The sequence below is a fragment of the Kogia breviceps genome, chromosome 18 (genome assembly GCF_026419965.1).
Source record: "Kogia breviceps isolate mKogBre1 chromosome 18, mKogBre1 haplotype 1, whole genome shotgun sequence".
Taxonomy (NCBI): Eukaryota; Metazoa; Chordata; class Mammalia; order Artiodactyla; family Physeteridae; genus Kogia; species Kogia breviceps.
Window position 1 is genome coordinate 28230925 of NC_081327.1, and position 19443 is coordinate 28250367.

Here is a 19443-nt window from a genome sequence, read left to right on the forward strand (position 1 = left end):
TCCTGCATAAATGACAAGGAACAATCATTTATTGGTTTATTGTCTCTACGAAACACATTAGTCATTCATCATTTAAATATCTGACTTCATTAGAAACCGTTTTAACACTTTTTCTCCCTCCTGCCATAAAAATACAATAAGTAATTTGCTTTAAAAAAAAAAAAACTATGAACAAGTGTTCTGGTTTCTTCTCACTCACCTAATATGTACCTCAGTGACAGCAGTCTGTATATCAGTAACACAGTAGGCTGAAGACTGAGGTTCAAATGCTCTTCCACTTAAAAGTGCTAATAAGCTATGGAAACTGCTCTCTCTATACATCTTCTCTCCATATCCTAACATATGTACACCTGCAACCACTGATTTAAAAATCATTAGATAGTGCTAAACTCTGCCTACTTCATTAGTTTAAATGAATGCAACTTACCTTTAGCATTATATTCCCAAAAATACGTAAGCCTCCAGGTCCCCAAGAATTTGGAGTACTGAACTAGATAACCACCCTGAAGACACTTCTGACAGAAGTAATGCATTACATAAAGAGAGGTTTCCAGAACTTGCTGTTAGAACCTAAGCATACACGGACAACACTGACACCGGTCACTGCGCACACCGTTTTACTCTGCAGGCAGTCCTTTGCCACTGGTCAGCTTTACTAGCCCAAGTCCAGCAAGAAAGTGCACGGTGCACCAGATTCACCAGCTCTTAAGTTGCTACCGTTTTCTCTTCTTTACTGAAAGGTTGTACTGAGCCAGGCTTTACCCATGACAGGCCAGCAACGTGAACACTTTTATTGTGCTGTTCTTCAGGCTTCTTCTAGGCACAATGAAAAACAGACATTAAAAAATGACTGATGAGGGGACTACAGCACTGTACATATTTGTTTCCCCCAAAATTATTTGTATATACTGAGTAGTCTCCAGTGAAGATATTTTAGAAAGGAAACAGTGAGTTAACGATTTCCAAACTGGTGATCTACTTACTTTCTGAGTTAGCATCTTCTCTCTGGCTTCATCATGTACAGAAGGATTCCATGGAGAAAAGCTTCAGGAAGAGAAAAATATTTAAAAATAGCTCACTAAATTTGTTTAACATCCATTTTTTTTACATTTTTTAACCTAGTTCCCCTAACAAAAGTTAACAAGGAACAATCTTTAATCAGTTGTCATTATGTAAGTTTTAGACATTATCTAAATGATTTCCTCACAATAACTATCCCTTAGCACTTTACAGGGGTTAGCTCATTTAAGCCTCACCACCACCCCTGAAGTCCTATTACTTGAAGAAAGTGAGGCACAGTAAAATTACGTAATCGCTCTGGGTCACCAAAGCCAGTAAGTGCAAAAGTCACCCAGTCTAACTGTAGAGCCCAAGCTCTTGACCACTACCACTATGCACAGCAACACCAGTGCTGCCCAGGAGCTCAACTGCTTCAGTTCTCAATACTCCTGCAGACACTCTTCCTCAACATAAACGAACACAATGCTCAAGGAACCCATCATTCACACTATTCACTCTCACACTGTTCAGTTTCCCTCCTTTCACCAAATCTGTAAGTTGGTTGGGGTATGGGAATTTAAGAGGGGCTCCAACTGGAAAGAAAAGTCCTTACATTTGAATGAGCACATTACAAGGATCCTTAGGAAACCAAAGTCATTAAATAGCTTGCTATTGGCACAATGTGTCAGTCCATGTTGAAAGCAGAAATCAAGTTGATACCAAGCCTGGTGCGTGAGGAGAGGGGATTAAGCATGCCACTTAAAGGAGCTCCAGAAACGGGCACGAGCCACGGCTATCAGCGCGGACCCGAGAGACGGGCATGAGATGCTAAGGCCACTGCGGCCGCCACCAAGAAGCCTGTGTGCAAGCACAGATCACTATCCACACCTCCATTCCTGGGAGCCTGTGCAGCCCGCCACTGCCAGGGTCCCGTGATCCAGGGACAACTCCCCCAGGAGAACGCACAGTGCGCCTCAGGCTGGTGCAACATCACACTGGCCTCTGCCTCTGCAGGCTCGCCCCGCATCCGCACCCCTCCCTCCCCCTGGCCTGAGTGAGCCAGAGCCCCTGAAACAGCTTCTCCTTTAACCCCGTCCTGTCTGAGCAAAGAACAGATGACCTCGGGCGACCTACGCGCAGAGGCAGGGCCAAGTCCAAAGCTGAACCCCAGGAGCTGTGCGAACAAAGAGGGGGAGGTCTCTCCCAGCAGCATAAGAAGCAGCGGATTAAATCTCCACAATCAACTTGAAGTGCCCTGCATCTGTGGAAAACCTGAATAGACAGCGAATCATCCCAAGTTGAGGAGGTGGACTTTGGGAGCAAGATATATTATTTTTTCCCCCTTTTTCTCTTTTTGTGAGTGTGTGTGTGTGCGCTTCTGTGTGAGATATTGTCTGTATAGTTTTGCTTTCACCATTTGTCCTAGGGTTCTGACCATCCTTTTTTTTTTTTTTTTTAACTTAAAAAAATTTTTCTTCTTAATAATTATTTTTTATTTTAATAACTTTATTTATTTTATCCTACTTTATTTTATCCCCTTCCTCCCTTTCTCTCTTTCTTTCTTTCTATTTTTTCTCCCTTTTATTTTGAGCCGTGTGGATTAAAGGCTCTTGGCGCTCCAGCCAGGAGTCAGGGCTGTGCCTCTGAGGTGGGAGAACCAACTTCAGGACACTGGTCCACAAGAGACCTCCCAGCTCCACGTAATATCAAATGGCAAAAATCTCCCAGAGATCTCCATCTAAACACCAAGACCCAGCTTCACTCAATGACCAGCAAGCTACAATGCTGGACACCCTATGCCAAACAACTAGGAAGACAGGAACACAGCACCATCCATTAGCAGCGAGGCTGCCTAAAATCCTAATAAGGCTACAGACACCCGAAAACACACCACCAGACGTGGACCTAACCACCAGAAAGACAAGATCCAGCCTCATCCACCAGAACAGAGGCACTAGTCCCCTCAACCAGGAAACCTACTCAACCCACTGAACCAACCTTAGCCACTAGGGACAAACACCAAAAACAATGGGAACTACAAACCTGCAGCCTGCGAAAAGGAGACCCCAAACACAGTAAGATAAGCAAAATGAAAAGACAGAAAAACACAAAGCAGATGAAGGAGCAAGGTAAAAACCCACCAGACCTAACAAATGAAGAGGAAATAGGCAGTCTACCTGAAAAAGAATTCAGAATAATGATAGTAATGATGATCCAAAATCTTGGAAATAGAATAGAGAAAATGCAAGAAACATTTAACAAGGACCTAGAAGAACTAAAGAGGAAGGAAGCAACGATGAACAACACAATAAATGAAATTAAAAATACTCTAGATGGGATCAATAGCAGAATAACTGAGGCAGAAGAATGGATAAGTGACCTGGAAGATAAAATAGTGGAAATAACTACTGCAGAGCAGAATAAGGAAAAAAGAATGAAAAGAACTGAGGACAGTCTCAGAGACCTCTGGGACAACATTAAACGCAAGAACATTCGAATTATAGGGGTCTCAGAAGAGGAAGAGAAAAAGAGGGACTAAGAAAATATTTGAAGAGATTATAGTTGAAAACTTCCCTAATATGGGAAAGGAAATAGTTAATCAAGTCCAGGAAGCACAGAGAATACCATACAGGATAAATCCAAGGAGAAACATGCCAAGACACATATTAATCAAACTATCAAAAATTAAATACAAAGAAAACATATTAAAAGCAGCAAGGGAGAAACAACAAACAACACACAAGGGAATCCCCATAAGGTTAACAGCTGATCTTTCAGCAGAAACTCTGCAAGCCAGAAGGGAGTGGGAGGACATATTTAAAGTGATGAAGAAGAAAAACCTACAACCAAGATTACTCTACCCAGCAAGGATCTCATTCAGATTTGATGGAGAAATTAAAACCTTTACAGACAAGCAGAAGCTGAGAGAGTTCAGCACCACCAAACCAGGTTTACAACAAATGCTAAAGGAACTTCTCTAGGCAAGAAACACAACAGAAGGAAAAGACCTACAAGAACAAACCCGAAACAATTAAGTAAATGGTAACAGGAACATACATATCAATAATTACCTTAAATGTAAATGGATTAAATGCTCCCACCAAAAGACACAGACTGGCTGAATGGATACAAAAACAAGACCCGTATATATATGCTGTCTACAAGAGACCCACTTCAGACCTAGGGACACTTACAGGCTGAAAGTGAGGGGATGGAAAAAGATACTCCATGCAAATGGAAATCAGAAAAAAGCTGGAGTAGCAATTCTCATATCAGACAAAATGACTTTAAAATAAAGACTATTACAAGAGACAAAGGATACTACATAATAATCAAGGGATAGATCCGTGAAGAAGATATAACAATTGTAAATATTTATGCACCCAACATAGGAGCACCTCAATACATAAGGCAAATACTAACAGCCATAAATGGGAAATCGACAGTAACACAATCATAGTACGGGACTTTAACACCCCACTTTCACCAATGGACAGATCATCCAAAATGAAAATAGATAAGGAAACACAAGTTTTAAATGATACATTAAACAAGATGGGCTTAATTGATATTTATAGGACATTCCATCCAAAAATAACAAGATATACATTTTTCTCAAGTGCTCGTGGAACATTCTCCAGGACAGATCATATCTTGGGTCACAAATCTAGCCTTGGTAAATATAAGAAAACTGAAATCGTATCAAGTATCGTTTCCGACCACAACGCTATGAGACTAGATATCAATTACAGGAAAAGATCTGTAAAAAATACAAACACATGGAGGCTAAACAATACAGTACTTAATAATGAAGTGATCACTGAAGAAATCAAAGAGGAAATCAAAAAATAACTAGAAACAAATGACAATGGAGACATGACGACCCAAAACCTATGGGATGCAGCAAAAGCAGTTCTAAGAGGGAAGTTTATAGCAATACAATCCTTCCTTAAGAAATAGGAAACATTTCAAATAAACAACCTAACCTTGCACCTAAAGCAATTAGAGAAAGAAGAACAAAAAAACCCCAAATTTAGCAGGAGGAAAGAAATCATAATGATCAGATCAGAAATAAATGAAAAAGAAATGAAGGAAACGATAGCAAAGATCAATAAAACTAAAAGCTGGTTCTTTGAGAAGATAAACAAAATTGATAAACCATTAGCCAGACTCATCAAGAATAAAATGGAGAAGACTCAAATCAATAGAATTAGAAATGAAAAAGGAGAAGTAACAACTGACTGCAGAAATACAAAAGATTATGAGAGATTACTACAAGCAACTCTATGCCAATAAATGGACAACCTGGAAGAAATGGACAAATTCTTAGAAATGCACAACCTTCCGAGATTTAACCAGGAAGAAATAGAAAATATGAACAGACCAATCACAAGCACTGAAATTGAAACTGTGATTAAAAATCTTCCAACAAACAAAAGCCCAGGACCAGATGGCTTCACAGGCAAATTCTATCAAACATTTAGAGAAGAGCTAACACCTATCCTTCTCAAAGTCTTCCAAAAGATAGCAGAGGGAGGAACATTCCCAAACTCATTCTATGAGGCCACCATCACCCTGATACCAAAACCAGACAAAGACGTCACAAAGAAAGAAAACTACAGGCCAATATCACTGACGAACATAGATGCAAAAATCCTCAACAAAATACTAGCAAGAAAAAGTTGATACCAAGTTAGAAAGGTTGTAGACTAACAAAGTATACACTTTCCTTTTAAATCCCCGTTCTAAGGCCACCTGGAAAACGGCAGCACAATAGTGCAAAATGCAGTTTATCTTGATAATGTACCACTTACCTAATTGCATAGGGGTCTTCTATTTTAGGTTGGTCAAACAAATGAGCAGTGCACACCTTAACACTGTCAACCACTTTACTTTTAAAAAGCTGAATATCTTTTTCGTACCTGTGTTAAAAGTTTAAATCAAAAGGTTACCAACATAATCTACTTTGCTATCTTTTCAAATTTATCTTACATAACAAAGCAAAGTAACATACAGTACTGCAGCCTCTGGGTTTAGGGGGCTTGCTGTATCAATCTTGTAGAAAACTCTCCTTGCATACATCAATACTTGCCAAATATGATTATGGTTCCGCCTAAAGGGAAATATGGCAGGATTACTGAGGCTTCCTCTTGCTGGCTTATGTCACCACACGAAACTCTTATTTACTAACCTCCATTTTGCAAATGCTCTCTTCACATCCAGTTCACCTGAGGTGGGATCAACTAGCGGGTGAAAGACGGGAATATCAAACACCAAACGCTACATTGAAAGAGAGACACATCCTTTAATGGAAGCAACGGAGCATATTAAACCCACGCAGATAAGTTGTAAAAGAAGCTTCAGGACAAGGCATTTTTGTTGCTTAAAGTCAGAGAGCTGCCTCAAGAGGGACACCTAACTACTTTCACCATTTTCCTGTAAAACTAAATTTTGCAGTGAAGCAGGGGAAAAGTCACTCTTCTCTACCACAGCATAACAATTGCAATTCACGTAGCGAGAGCTGTACTACAGCTTCCAGCCTCACTTGCACACCCTGAGCAGAGAAACAAGTAAAGCTGAAGGCAGAGGCTAGCATGGCAAAAGACGCAACAAAGCAAAAAAAAAGCCCCTGAAAGACTACTGAGTAGACCAAACATTTCGGGAAACTGAAATCAAAGTATTAGGCCAGGAAAAGAACCAAGAAATCTTTAAAGCCCCTTAAACCCTCCTCCTGCAGTGAGGAGGGTCCAAGAAAGAAAAGAAGCCAGACTATATCCCCAACTTACTGGACAGTCACCATCTGGGTAGTTATCAGGGATGTAAACTGTAAACTTAAATACACCATCTTGATAAAGTCCATGCCGTATGAATATTACTCCAAACCACACTGTAGGAAAAAATAAAAACAGTTAAGGGCTAAGTTTGTGTCAGAGGAACCAAATATGCTATAAAAAGAGCTAATCCTTCTTACTTAATGCAGATCGATAAGATGGCTGCACATAGACACCAGGTAACTTCTGCTTCACAACCAAGGTACTAAAACAGAAGCAGCAGAATAGTGAGATTGCATGGATGGAAATGACATACAGACCAAACCACCCAGGTTCATTTTTTGAAAGAAGGAATAGTCCCTCGAAGGGCAGCTGATGCTCTAACCATACAGACAGAGTCATCACAATCTCTCACCTGGCCCTGACTGCTGCCTGTTTACTGGTTTCATAACACATGCTTACAGAGAAACACAGCCAAATAAGGGCCCCAGATTAAGAAATTAAAGCCGAACAGGGATACACAATCAAGTTTTCCACCCAGAAATCAGCTTCCCCAAAACACCATCTTGGAAACCAACCTGTAGGTAATTCTGGACATCAAATTTTAGGTCAGTGAGAGTATCTGTACGATTATTGCTTTTGTGACCATGAACAATAGATCTTACCCACACACACTTAAAACCTTTTTAAAATACAACTTTAGGTAATTAAGACATTAAAATTCCATGGAATTACCCTCATTTGGGGGTCATTTTAAGTTTGAACACCAGTCGGTGCGGCAGTGTTCTTGGTAGAAGGCAGGCAGCCTGAGGCGCTCACACTGTACTCTGCTCCTGAATTTACCCCCAACTCAGACACTTGAACTCTGTGGGCCGTGGCGTGGGAAACGGTGGGTGCTGAAACAAGGGAAGACAGAGGCTGCACTGGCTCTTCTGGGACCTGGTCACCTGACAGCCATTCTGCTCTGTTCCTTTTTTATCTGAGCTATAAGCCTAATAAACAAGTAACACTGTGACCAAACCTTGAAAAGAACAATGTTGACTGAGGGTCTTAAAACACATTAACCTGCCCATCCTGAATTTTACTGAGAAGCAGCTTATTGGACCTCAACTGACTGTTTTTATTTATTACCTATTTGCTACCACACTTATTTTTCAATCATTTTAAAGTAGTTATTCCATTTTTAACTCACTATAATTCAGCATGTCAACAGCAGCATGGTTGGCAGATGTATCTACTACAGTGAGGTTTGCCAAAAGGGCAATTTTGTGTCCTAATACAGACAGCAGATTTAATGCCACAATAGAAGCCTGTCCAACTCACTGCCTCGCCTCAAACACAGGCTTCCATTATAAAGCTAAAGGGACCCGTGCTACCAAATCACACTCGCCATTTACACGGGGGCCTCAGACCCTCTGACCATTACAACATTAGCACAGTGAGGGACGGCTGGAGGACACTTTTAAAATAACTTCATGTACAAAGGAAGTTTTACATGACTGAAATTCAGAATTAATTATCCAGACTTTCTGCCCATATAACAAATGCTCAAATCAAATGCCATCTGCACTCAATCACTATTTGAGCCCCTCTGATGGCCAAGCACTGTGTCATCACTACTAGACTCTGCAGAAGTGCCCATCTCCTCACACTCTACTGATATGTGCAACTTCAGTCCAATTTTTGACTTCTGTGACTAGTCAAGTTCTTACTTACATGGAGCCCAAATCTTTAAAACTTCCCCATAATGGCCTAGCTCTGCCCTTGGGGGTCATACGGAATAAGTCAAATCCCCTTTCTAATGACGGTCCTTCAGGTGAAGACAGCTTTAATAAGTACTTTCTAGGTTTTCTCCAAGTCAGTGGTTCCCGTTCCATCAACTGTTGACTGCTAAGGTCAGGCTTCCTGACCTCTGCCTACTGGAACCATCTCCTCCTGGGACCATCTCTTTTGGGGACCCTCTCCTCAGTCTGTCAGGATAGATGCCTCTTACAGGGTGATCACCAGAATGGAGCACAAACTCCAGCTGGGCCTGACCCAAGAAAGAATAGATTGCCACCCTCCCACTGTCCCGCCCTCTACAACAACCTCTTCAGGAGGTGAATTCCTCACCTCATATAATGGTGGACCAAAGTTAAGTTCCTGGATGCTTAATAAATCTGTTTCCCCCTCCTCTTGCTCTCCAAAACAGACATGGAAATTAAAGCACACATTTGCCTTTAAATCTTACTTACCCAAGCTCTCAGTAAGAATCATTACTTTTAGAAGAGGACATTTATATAACACCACTTAGGCCTTGGTGAAGAAAGGTTATATTGCTAGCAATAGAGTCCATCCTATATACATTAAGGCTAATACTGGAGGGGGATGGGTTTGAGCTTTAAGATTAAATGGCTGCTGTTTACTGAGTCCTTAAGAATCAGTTTCATTCTTCACCTTCAAGGGTCATTCAAAAGTTAACCAGATAGTTTCAGAACTTACAATTCCGCAAGAAGGGAGTATTCCAGGTAGAAAGGTCCATAAGAAGCATGCGTGCCATTTGCTGGCTGTGTTCCCGGGGCAGGCGATGAAGGCTTAGTTATGGGCAAAGCATTTTTGGGAATAGAAGGCAGCTGTTTCTTTGGAGCAGTGCGTGGAGGACTGGTTTTCACATCCCCTGTTAATGTCTTTTCTTCACCATCAGATCGCTATTCAAGATGAAGCGGTGAGAACATTTGTTAGGATGATTCTTAAATCACAAGACTACATGTGATGTCCTTTAGTCTTTGACTGAAAAGCTGGAATAACTCTTTTACAACGACATTCTAGCACCATGATCAAGATGACCTGAAAGTCTGTTGAGCAGGCAGGCTATTACAGAGAGCAGAACAAAGCTGAAGCAAGGCTAAATCAGAAGAAAATTCATTCATCAGCTGCATCCTATAGACAATAAGGCCAATATTTACAGGATTTACTTGGAACGGAGAAAGAAATGGTTTCTCCTGGTGGCCCCAGAAAGAGGGCAAGGGGTTACTACACAATTAGACAAGACTAGAAAGGTCCCCTAGCGTTTAGCTGTAGAAAGTCGGGTGCTAAGCATCTCAAAATAAATAGTGTAGAGGACTGAAATCAGTCACTACCTGATGTCACCACTTCGGTTAGAAACTAAGAATGAAGCTATTCTCTCACTTGCATGGGTCTGATTTTGATCTTGTCCCCAATGGACATCTTTCCACACTTGAACTATCATCAGCATAAACTGTCATTCTTAGTCAAAGACAGAGGTCTAAATGAGTCAGAGACTAAACTACCATCTCATAGGTATTTCCGTGGCTCAAGTACAGTCAAAGTCTGCTTAATTAGCTGTATTAAAAATGTACACAGTATCGTGTACAGAAAAAAAGATTAATAGTGGCGTTCTCTTACACGTGGAATTACGGGTGACATTCATTTTCATTTTGTTTGTGTATTTTAAGCTTCCCTAAAATGTATTTTATTTAAAAAAATATTTTATTTAGAAAACTTAAACCAGTGCCCTCAAGTCTGACTTGACCATATTGGACTGGTCTTGCCCAACACTTCTCTAACCATGAAATCCTGCAGTTTGTCAAAAAACTACTACAATAAAATGTCACAAATTTCATCCTGTGTAAATATAACCTAAGTCAAAATAATATAATTTTGATTACTAGAATGATTTCTATTTGGATGTGATCTTGGTCTCAGAAACTGACTTTAATCAACCAAATAACTGTTTCCCAAAAGTAAAACCTAAACTAGAAAAACAAGGTGGTTTTGCTAAGATTATAGGCAACCTTGGTATGAAATATTTTGGCCTCTGTTCTGACACAAATGGGTTTCCTCAGTAAATTTATCAACTGTACCTACTTTGCGTACAGAGCTTGTAGACATGCTCCAGAAAGGGTTCATAACGTGTACTCCAAACAAAGAAACTCAGTGGTCTGTGTCATCAAACTCTTCCGTCCGCAGAATTCACTTTACCTTAAAATGAGATGGGGAAACAGAGAAACAGACCAACACCAACAGTTAAGACTTCTGAAATAGTCAAGAACTAAATCTGTACCTCTAAGCAGAAATGCAGTATAATGTTATATAACATGTAGTTATAAAAACCTAGCGGGAAAAATCTTTAGAAATAGTTTCCTTCTATAACCCCTCCCTCTCCTGTTTCTTTCCCATCTTTAAATGCCAACAGGAATCTGTGTACCAAGTCCTTGGCCAGGATTCAGAATATTCAGTGACACAGTTCAGCTCTGGTGCCAGAAGTGCAAACGATATGGACTACAACAGCTGCTACTAGCATAATATCTAGGCATTTAACTACTGGGAAAGCTAGGTTCAGAATGCACTGTACCCACAGACACAAAAGGTCTATCACAGTTCTCAGGGTTATGGGAATTAAACATCCAAGGGAGCTGATTCGAGAGTGTCTTAAGTACAGAATGATTCTCTCCAACAAAACTAGCAACCAAAGGCAGAGCATACGAGACAGAGGGGGAGGGAGAACTGGGTCCTGTGGGGACCATCCACAAAACAAAGAAACAAAAAACGACCTTTTCTAACTGCTTCAAGTGTGGAACAGCAGGATTATACATTTAAGGAATTGCCACGCAATATGTACAAATGCAACAGAGGAATGCAAACGAGACCTTTCACAAACATATATCCTCCACCAAAGCTTCATGAAGTGGATAAGAAAGCATGTCTCAAAAGTCACAAAGTCAGTGGGTCATTCACTAAAAATACAAAGGAAGAGGCAAAGGAAAAGCAGCAATCGGAGCTGTAAGAATAGTAATTAGTCTGCTCTGGTGACTTCCCCCAGGCTTGGTCATGTTTAAAACAGAGCTCTGCTAAATTCCTACTTGAACCAGTCAACAAGCTGAAGGTGAAAAGGGTAAAAATTTCAGCAACATTTTACAAAATTTGTAAGAAGCAAATCATTAGAGAAGCATGTACCAAATGTCCCTAATCGGCAAAAATTTGTTTTCTGCCGAGCCTATGACATCCACAGGTGGGTCCCATACCCTACCAGTGCCCATTACTGCTGATTTGCTTTCCAAGATACAATGCCACCCAATAATTAAATCCAAGTAATGAGGATTCTGGTTCTTCCACCTACCTGATGACTTACATGCAGTAAGTAGCAACTTATTGCCGAGAGCTTTCTGAAAATCTGCCTTTAAAGGTAACTATGATACAAGCCAAAATGGCTGGGACATCAAAACTGTGTGGGTGTATATGTTCCTGTTTGGTGCAAAGAAGAACAACACTGGTTTTCAGATCCAGAGTAATGTGCAGCACCCAACCATAATCTAGGACAGACCTGGTTTAACAGGGAATTCTGTCCCCCTGGGATAAAGTGCTCACCACCATGTGAATTTACCGAGGTGGATCAGTCACCTGTAAGGTCCCTTCCAGGTCTAACACGTAAAGATTCTATGACTTTGCCCTTAAGAATCAAATAAAACTTAGCCCCAGTTTCTCCTGTCTTTAAGAGGGAGGTATTGTCTACTGCTGCCTTTGTTTCCAGCAACGACATAATTACCTAGAGAAATTGTAGCACGCTTTTCAGGAGTAACTACACTCTTTAATAGCTATCTACTTTACCCAGGCACAGTACAGCATTTTTCCAACAGGAGTGACATAGATGGAAGAAAACACAAGGCACGTCCTATTCATTCCGAAACAACTTTAAAATTTCTGCTGGTCTGGTCGTGCAAACAACACATGATTGTCTCTCTTTATATTATACAGCTGAGAAGTCGTAGCTCGGCCCTATACGAATGATCCGCACCTGTCCTGAGGCAAAACTTAGACACGGGTGGTGCTTACCTCCTATGTACCATAGTCCCTAAATAGGCACATCACCCCGAACAGCCTTAAATTCCATGTTAAGAGGCGACGGAGCAGGGCCCAGGGAAAAGATGAAAACAGCCTCGGCCCCGGCTCTCTGGGGACAGCCGGGACGGGCACCCGCGCCCGGGGCGGAAACCCATCTCCGCGCACGCAGGGAATCTGGACAAACCTGTCTCGGGATGATGCAAGGCAGGGGCCAAATCCCGACCTCGCAGATAGCTCGAGGCCGGCCCGGGCCCGCGAGACGCTCTGGTGGGGGGCTGCGAGCCTCGGACGACCCCCTCAACCTGGGAGCAAGGACAGAGCCGGGCGTAGCGAGGGGGCCAGGAGGGCGGGCCCCGGACGGGGCGAACCGGTCCGACCCACCTTCCCTCCTCAAGCTGGCCCGGCACCGCTCCCGGGCAGTCCCCAGCGCCAGGCCCCGGGCCCCGCTGCGGCCGGCTCAGCAGGTGCCTGCGAACGCGGACAGGTGCCCAGCCCCGCCCCCATGTCCCAGTGCGGCCGCCGTCGCTACGGAGTCGAGGGCCCCTGGTAGGGCATACAAATGCCGGCCCCGAGGACGCTGGCGGTCCGCGTCTGAGAACTCCACAGCCCTCGCGTACCTACCACCGGCCTGGCAGCGCACCCCACCTCGGTGTTTTTAATGCAGTGCTCCCGGCAGCAAAGCGCCGTCGCGGCCCCTCAGCATCTCTGGCCGCAGAGCCAGCCCAGCCCCTGCCTACTCCCCGCCCCGCCCAGCCCGGCTCCCAGCCTCCGGCTCCGCCCCCCTCCCACCTCCCTTGGGCCCGGACGCTTCCGCCCAGCCTCGCGGCGCCGAGTGGCTCCTATACCTGTCTGTCAAGAACGTTCTTCCGGGGGCGTTGGGGCGGCAGCACTAGGTCCTGCCAATCAAATCTGCTCGGTTCGGGTGGGGCCGCACTTGACCCTCCCCTTACGTAACAGAGTCCAGAGGGAACTGTCAGTCACGGAAGTATCGGCCCCGGGGGAGGGATGGGGCGGAAACAAACGCCGGTACATAATTGGTCACAGCGTCCGCCAGTCACCATGGAGACCCGCCCACAGGTTTGTGCGTGGCCGCTGCTGCAGTTCAGACAGGCTGTGGCTGCGGGTTTTCCAAACCCGAGTCAGGGCGGGGCCGGGCTCGGGGCAGGAGTCCGAGAGAGGAGCCCGGTCGCCGCCCGACCGCCTGGTGCCCGCCCCTACTCGGTCCTCAGTCTCTGGCGGCGCTGCGGGGCCCGAGACCGCCACGTCGGGTCCGCCCGACGTGGGAGGGGCTGGGGCCGCTGTCAGGTTGACAGACCCTGGAAGAACTTCTGGTGTAACACTGAGAAACGCCCATTTTCTGTGTCAAAGAATGAAGGATAGAAGGGATGCAGAGGATGGGAGCTAAACTCCCAACTCATCCCTTGGCAGTACCGCTGCCAGAGGGCTTTTTATAAAGTGTACGTATCGGACCCAACCTATAGAATCCCAACCCGGGGGGTGGTGAGTACCAGGAATTTACATTTGTCACAAGTTCCTCTGGTAATTCTGATACGGACTGAAGTTTGAGAACCTCTCATGGTAACGTAGCTCCTGGTCCTCTGATTTTTTTTTTTTTAACCTAACAAAGGTGATCTGGAACACCTTTACCACATCTAACTCCTTACTGCTCAAAAACCTTCCACGGGAGCCGTTTCAGACTGAATAAAATCTAAACTTAGCCTGATTTACAAGGCACACCCTATGCTGACCTCGTTGCCATATTCCCATCTCATCTCCCACGTTTTTCTCCAGCCTCATTCTGTGACGGATGCCCTTGGCTTACACCCTCCGAGCCTTTTCTTACGATGGTGCCTCCTCTGGGATGCCCTTCCAATCTCCACTTAACTCAGTATCTTACACTCAGAAGAGGAGAGGTATTCTCTGATCAGGTTGTTTGTTCAATTTTTGGTTGCCTTTGAAATTCTGGTAAAATGACCTCCTTGTAAAATGGCAGACGGCCAAACTCCCCTAATCCCAAGGGTTGGTTCTGAAATCCAACTTCCTCCTCTAGCGAAAACATTCCTGAGCCACTTCCTTTTGTCCAGTTTGAATACACTTAGGAATGTTGTAATGCCCTTCCTTAATATTAGTCTCAATCAATATAGAGGAAGATAAACAGGAAATCCTTTCTCCTGGCCACAGGTGGTCTCCCTTGACCTCTCTGACCCAATCCCTCCTAAACTTCTTGGCAGTCTCATCCTCTCCTAAACTTTTTTCTGAACTCACCTTCTACCCTCCTCCTTGACAATCTATCCCTTCCCTCAGCTTCACCAAAGACTCACATATATTTCTCCAGCTCGGACCTCTCCAATGAGCTTCAGCTGCACGAATCCAACTGCTCATTTGGCACCAGTTGCTTCAGACACATATCAGAATCCTTACAGCCGCACATGCCAGAAAATCCAACTGAAATCGGCTTGCATAGCCAGGGGATTTGCCTCACATGTAGGGCAGGTTCCAGCGGTGGCACTCTGGGCTTTAGGCACTGCTTTCAGGCTGGTCACAAGATGGCTGCTGCCATTCCAGACACACCCAGATGTGACAATGTCTAGCAAAATAAAAAGCATCCTTTTCTCCTAAAGGTCTTTTTCGAAGAACAAGAAACCCTTTCCCAGAAGCTCCCCCCAAGCGATGCTTACCAGAAATGAGTCACTGGGTCTCTGCCGTCAATGAAACCAGTCAAGGGCAAGTAGAATGAGTCTGCCATGACTGGCTGGTGCCGCCAGCCGCGGCAGGTCCTCAAAGTGCAGCAACAATCGACGAGAGGGGGTAGGGAACTGAACGCACCAAGGTATGGGATCAGAAGGGCACAAGCAACTGATGGTTGCAAGGCAAGTTTAATAACAAAGCATAGCCGTATATATCCACCCCTAAAGCAGGGAATTTGCTTAGTCACGCCTCATCGGCATCAGCTGGTTGATTGGCTTTTCCCTCAAAGGCACCAATTTTCCCTCCAGGGTTGCTTTTCCTAGCTTTAGAGAACAACCAGGGACTCCCAGTAACTGAGCAGGTCCCTGGAGCGATTTGGCCAAAGGCCATCTCCTTTTTTACGTTCATACCATAAAGTCCAGGATGCATACCCAGGAGAGTACAATCGGGCCCTGAGGCTTATGAGGGTCTTAATGGCGCCTTCCTCAGAGGGCAATGCTCGCCACAGGCTAGGGCTCAGCAAGATTTACCCCAGATCCCTGGCCTTTAGACAGAGAAGTGATATGATTGGATTTGTATTTTGAAAAGGTCACTTTGTGTGGAGAACAGATTGTGCGAATACAAGAGCATTTGGGAAACCACTGGTGGCTCAGCAAGAGACCATTGTGTGAATTTGATGGTGGAGATGGAGAAGTGAATGAGTTCAGATATTTAAGAGGTGGAATGGACAGGACTTGGCCATGGATTAGATATGGAGGGTAAGGGGTTGAAGACAAGGGGTAGTATCATGGATGGAGCCTCGATTTTGACTTGAGCTACTGGGTGAATAGTGAGGCCACTCACTGAGATGAGAAACAGTAAACCATACTGTTTACGGGAGTGGGGGAGATGGGGAAATAGTTCTTTTTTGGATAGGCAACGTTTGGGGTGTTTCTGTAAGTGCTGTTGCTTGCATACCTGGTAACCATTTCCCCCTTCTTCATTGCTAACAGAGCCTTGATTTTTGTTGAGGAGCCCCGCCCTTCAGTGGTTTCCTGTTGATCTTGGGGCAAAGACCAAACTCCTTACCATCACCGAGGGCCCAGCATGGCAGGGCCAACACCTGTCCAGCCCCACAGGCCCCAGGTTCCAACCACTTACATCCTTTTAATTCCTTGGAGGTGTGATGCTCTCCCTCTCTGTCCTACCGCAAGAGGGGGCCTTTGCACTGGATGTTCCCTTTGCCTGGACCGTTCTTTTCTCTCCCCCTACACAGACCTCTGCTCAAACACCACTTCCTCAGGGCAATTTTTTCTTTCTATTTGAGAGATGACTTATTAGTAGCTATCTCCATACTATACAGTAAGCTCCACCAGGCAGGAAACATGTCTGTTTCATTCTTTCTGGTCTCCACAGCATCCAGTCCAATGCCTGGATGTAGTAGGTATGCAACAAATACTTGACAAATGAAGGACAGAAGCAACTAAAGTATATTTAAAACATGTGCCTACCTGCATGCCCCCAGCTCTGCACCAAGAAGGGAGCCGATTATGAAAATGAGAATGATTTATTTAAATGGAAATGAGGCAGCCTTGAGGTACCATTTCTTTAAGACTAAAATATAAAGTACTAAGAAAAAAACCCTACTGGCCCTAAACCTTACCTGTAAAACATTTTTAATCACTTCCTATTATATTCATTATTGTAAGTTTGGGGAGCATATCTGATATTTGTGTCAAAAGATGAATTCTTGGGACTTCCCTGGCGGTCCAGTGGTTAGGACTCTGTGCTCCCAACGCAGGGGGCACAGGTTCAATCCCTGGTTGGGGAACTAGGATCCCACATGCCATGCAGCTAAAAAATATAAATAGGAAATAAATTTTTTTAAAAAGATGAATTCTTCCTGCATCACCACTTAGTAGACGTGTGATCTGTATGAGTATTCAAGGCTCCTGCTCATGTTCTAATCAGCAAAATATTCATTGAATCCATTCTTCTTTTGGTCTTTGGGAAATTAACTTACAAAGCAGTTTAGATCACTGATTTACTACCAAAGGAAGGCCTGAACAGAAGGAAGGGACCAAATGATGGTTAGTTGGAATGTGTATGTGTTTCATACATGTGCACACATATGAGCCAGTACGTTAAGCTCAATTCATTTGCCTCCTAATCCTTTTCTGAAAGGTAGATTCCTATATAGTATGGTATGTGTATCACTGATTACACCCATTGTTAAAGATACTCGCGATGATTGTATAGCTGTGCATTTATTTTAATACATCAGAGAAAAATGCAACAACACCTCACAACCATGACTTTATGGATAGTAATGTTTAGGATGAGACTACAGTAGGCATTTATGTTTTTGGTATTTTTTCTTAAGTGAATGGATTTAAAGGAGGATATTTAAGTATTAATGATCCTCAGATATGGCAGAAATCATGAATTTTTGTCAATGATTGAAGTTTGAGAAACTGCTATAGAGGATGATGGAAGGCTTTTATCCTTTCTACATCCTCACTGATCATTATAACTCTTGTTTATAACATCACAAATGTGCTTCCAGTTTTGGGGTGCATCACATTTTCTTCCCTGACCTAGTTCCTATAACTCCTGGTTCTTGAATAAATTAGTGAATGGATGGTTGGATGATTGGATAGATAGATGAAAGGATGAATTTTACAGAATACAGTATTTCAAATATAAGTCAGAGTAGCCGATGGACCACTGTGAGTACTTATGCCTTAAGGAAAAGCAACCAGTATACAACACTGCAGCTCATAGAGGGCCAGAATTGATTTTCTTTTATAAACAAACAGCGCTTTGGGGACTTCCCTGGTGGTCTAGTGGGTAAGACCCCATGCTCCCAATGCAGGTGACCCACGTTTGATCCCTGGTTGGGGAACTAGATCCTGCATTCATGCTGCAGCTAAGAGTTTATATGCCGCAACTAAGAAGCCCGCATGCCGCAATTAAAAGATCCCGTGTGCCGCAGTGAACATCTGGGTGCCCCAACTGAGACCCAGCACAGCCAAAATAAATTAAATAAATAGAATATTTTTAAAAACCAAAACAGAACACAATCAAACAGCACTTTGAACATAGCATGACACTACAAATAACCACCCACTCTCAGCATGCTGCTAACTATTCCAACAGCCACAAGAGCTATCTTCTCTTTGATGGGCATTCTTTGCAAAATCACCTCACTCTGCAGTTTTAAAGCATTTGGAAAGATGATAAAGGCTTAAGGTTAGCTTTAACTAGAGTGGCAGATTTAGAAAAGGAAAACCAAAGAGAGAGAGAGAAATATTCATTCATTGATAAATAATTCAGGGTCTGCTGTGGGTAGGACACTGTTCCTGACACAAACACCTTCCTTTCTTACACAGATAAATAGTGATTTGTGGAAGGCAAGAAGTCCCAATGATTTTGAGAGTCTGCTACCCAAAGCAAATGACATTGTCACCATCATTTATTCCAACCTTTTCTTTCTTCTTCTTTTTTTTTTTTTTTTGCGGTACGCGGGCCTCTCACTGTTGTGGCCTCTCCCGTCGCGGAGCACAGGCTCCGGACGCGCAGGCCCAGCAGCCATGGCTCACGGGCCCATCCGCTCCGCGGCATGTGGGATCCTCCCTGACCGGGGCATGAACCCGTGTCCCCTGCATCGTCAGGCGGACTCTCAACCACTGCGCCACCAGGGAAGCCCTATTCCAACTTTTTGTTGTAAACATTTTTAGTCATACAGAAAAGTAGAGTACGATGACCATCCTTATACTCACCATCCAGTTTCAACAATGTTTAATGGTGTTATTGTTTTGCTATATTTCCTTTCCCTGTCTATTTTTTTTTAATTCTTGAATCATTTCAAAAGAAGTAGCAGAGAGAGAGAAGATGGCAGAGAAAGAGGATGGGGAACTCACTTCCCCCCATGAACACATCAAATACATCTACGTGTGGAGAAATTCTCACTGAAGACCAACTGGAGACCGGCAGAAAGGCTCTTGTGTAACCAAGGCTGAAAGAAAGTTCCACACAGAATGGGGTAGGAAGGGAAGAGAAGCCATCAGGTCGGGACCTGTGCCCCTGGGAGGGGACTCAGAGGAGTTCCCTTGGACTCTTTTTACATAGGTGGAGTTCCTCCCTGGGGAGTAAGCAGTTTGAG

At 43.7% G+C, this 19443-nt stretch overlaps 1 protein-coding gene across 12 annotated transcripts; it reads right to left on the bottom strand.

Moving 5' to 3' along the window:
* Positions 1–23: 23 nt before the first annotated feature.
* Positions 24–13395, bottom strand: AKTIP (AKT interacting protein). Of its 12 annotated transcripts, none has more exons than XM_059044318.2 (10): positions 13233–13395; positions 10638–10751; positions 9252–9457; positions 6971–7035; positions 6786–6886; positions 6191–6279; positions 6014–6112; positions 5814–5921; positions 984–1044; positions 24–816 (listed from the first exon to the last, which is right to left on the bottom strand). In XM_059044318.2, exons 2-10 carry the CDS (start codon positions 10677–10679, stop codon positions 706–708), a joined length of 882 nt encoding a protein of 293 aa, XP_058900301.1. In that variant the 5' UTR covers positions 10680–10751; positions 13233–13395; the 3' UTR covers positions 24–705. The 12 variants fall into 12 exon arrangements, with proteins under 12 accessions (XP_058900301.1, XP_066875362.1, XP_066875369.1 ...); XM_067019261.1 differs by having other exon boundaries at positions 13229–13395; XM_067019268.1 differs by having other exon boundaries at positions 24–813; positions 13257–13394.
* Between the last annotated feature and the right edge of the window lie 6048 nt (positions 13396–19443).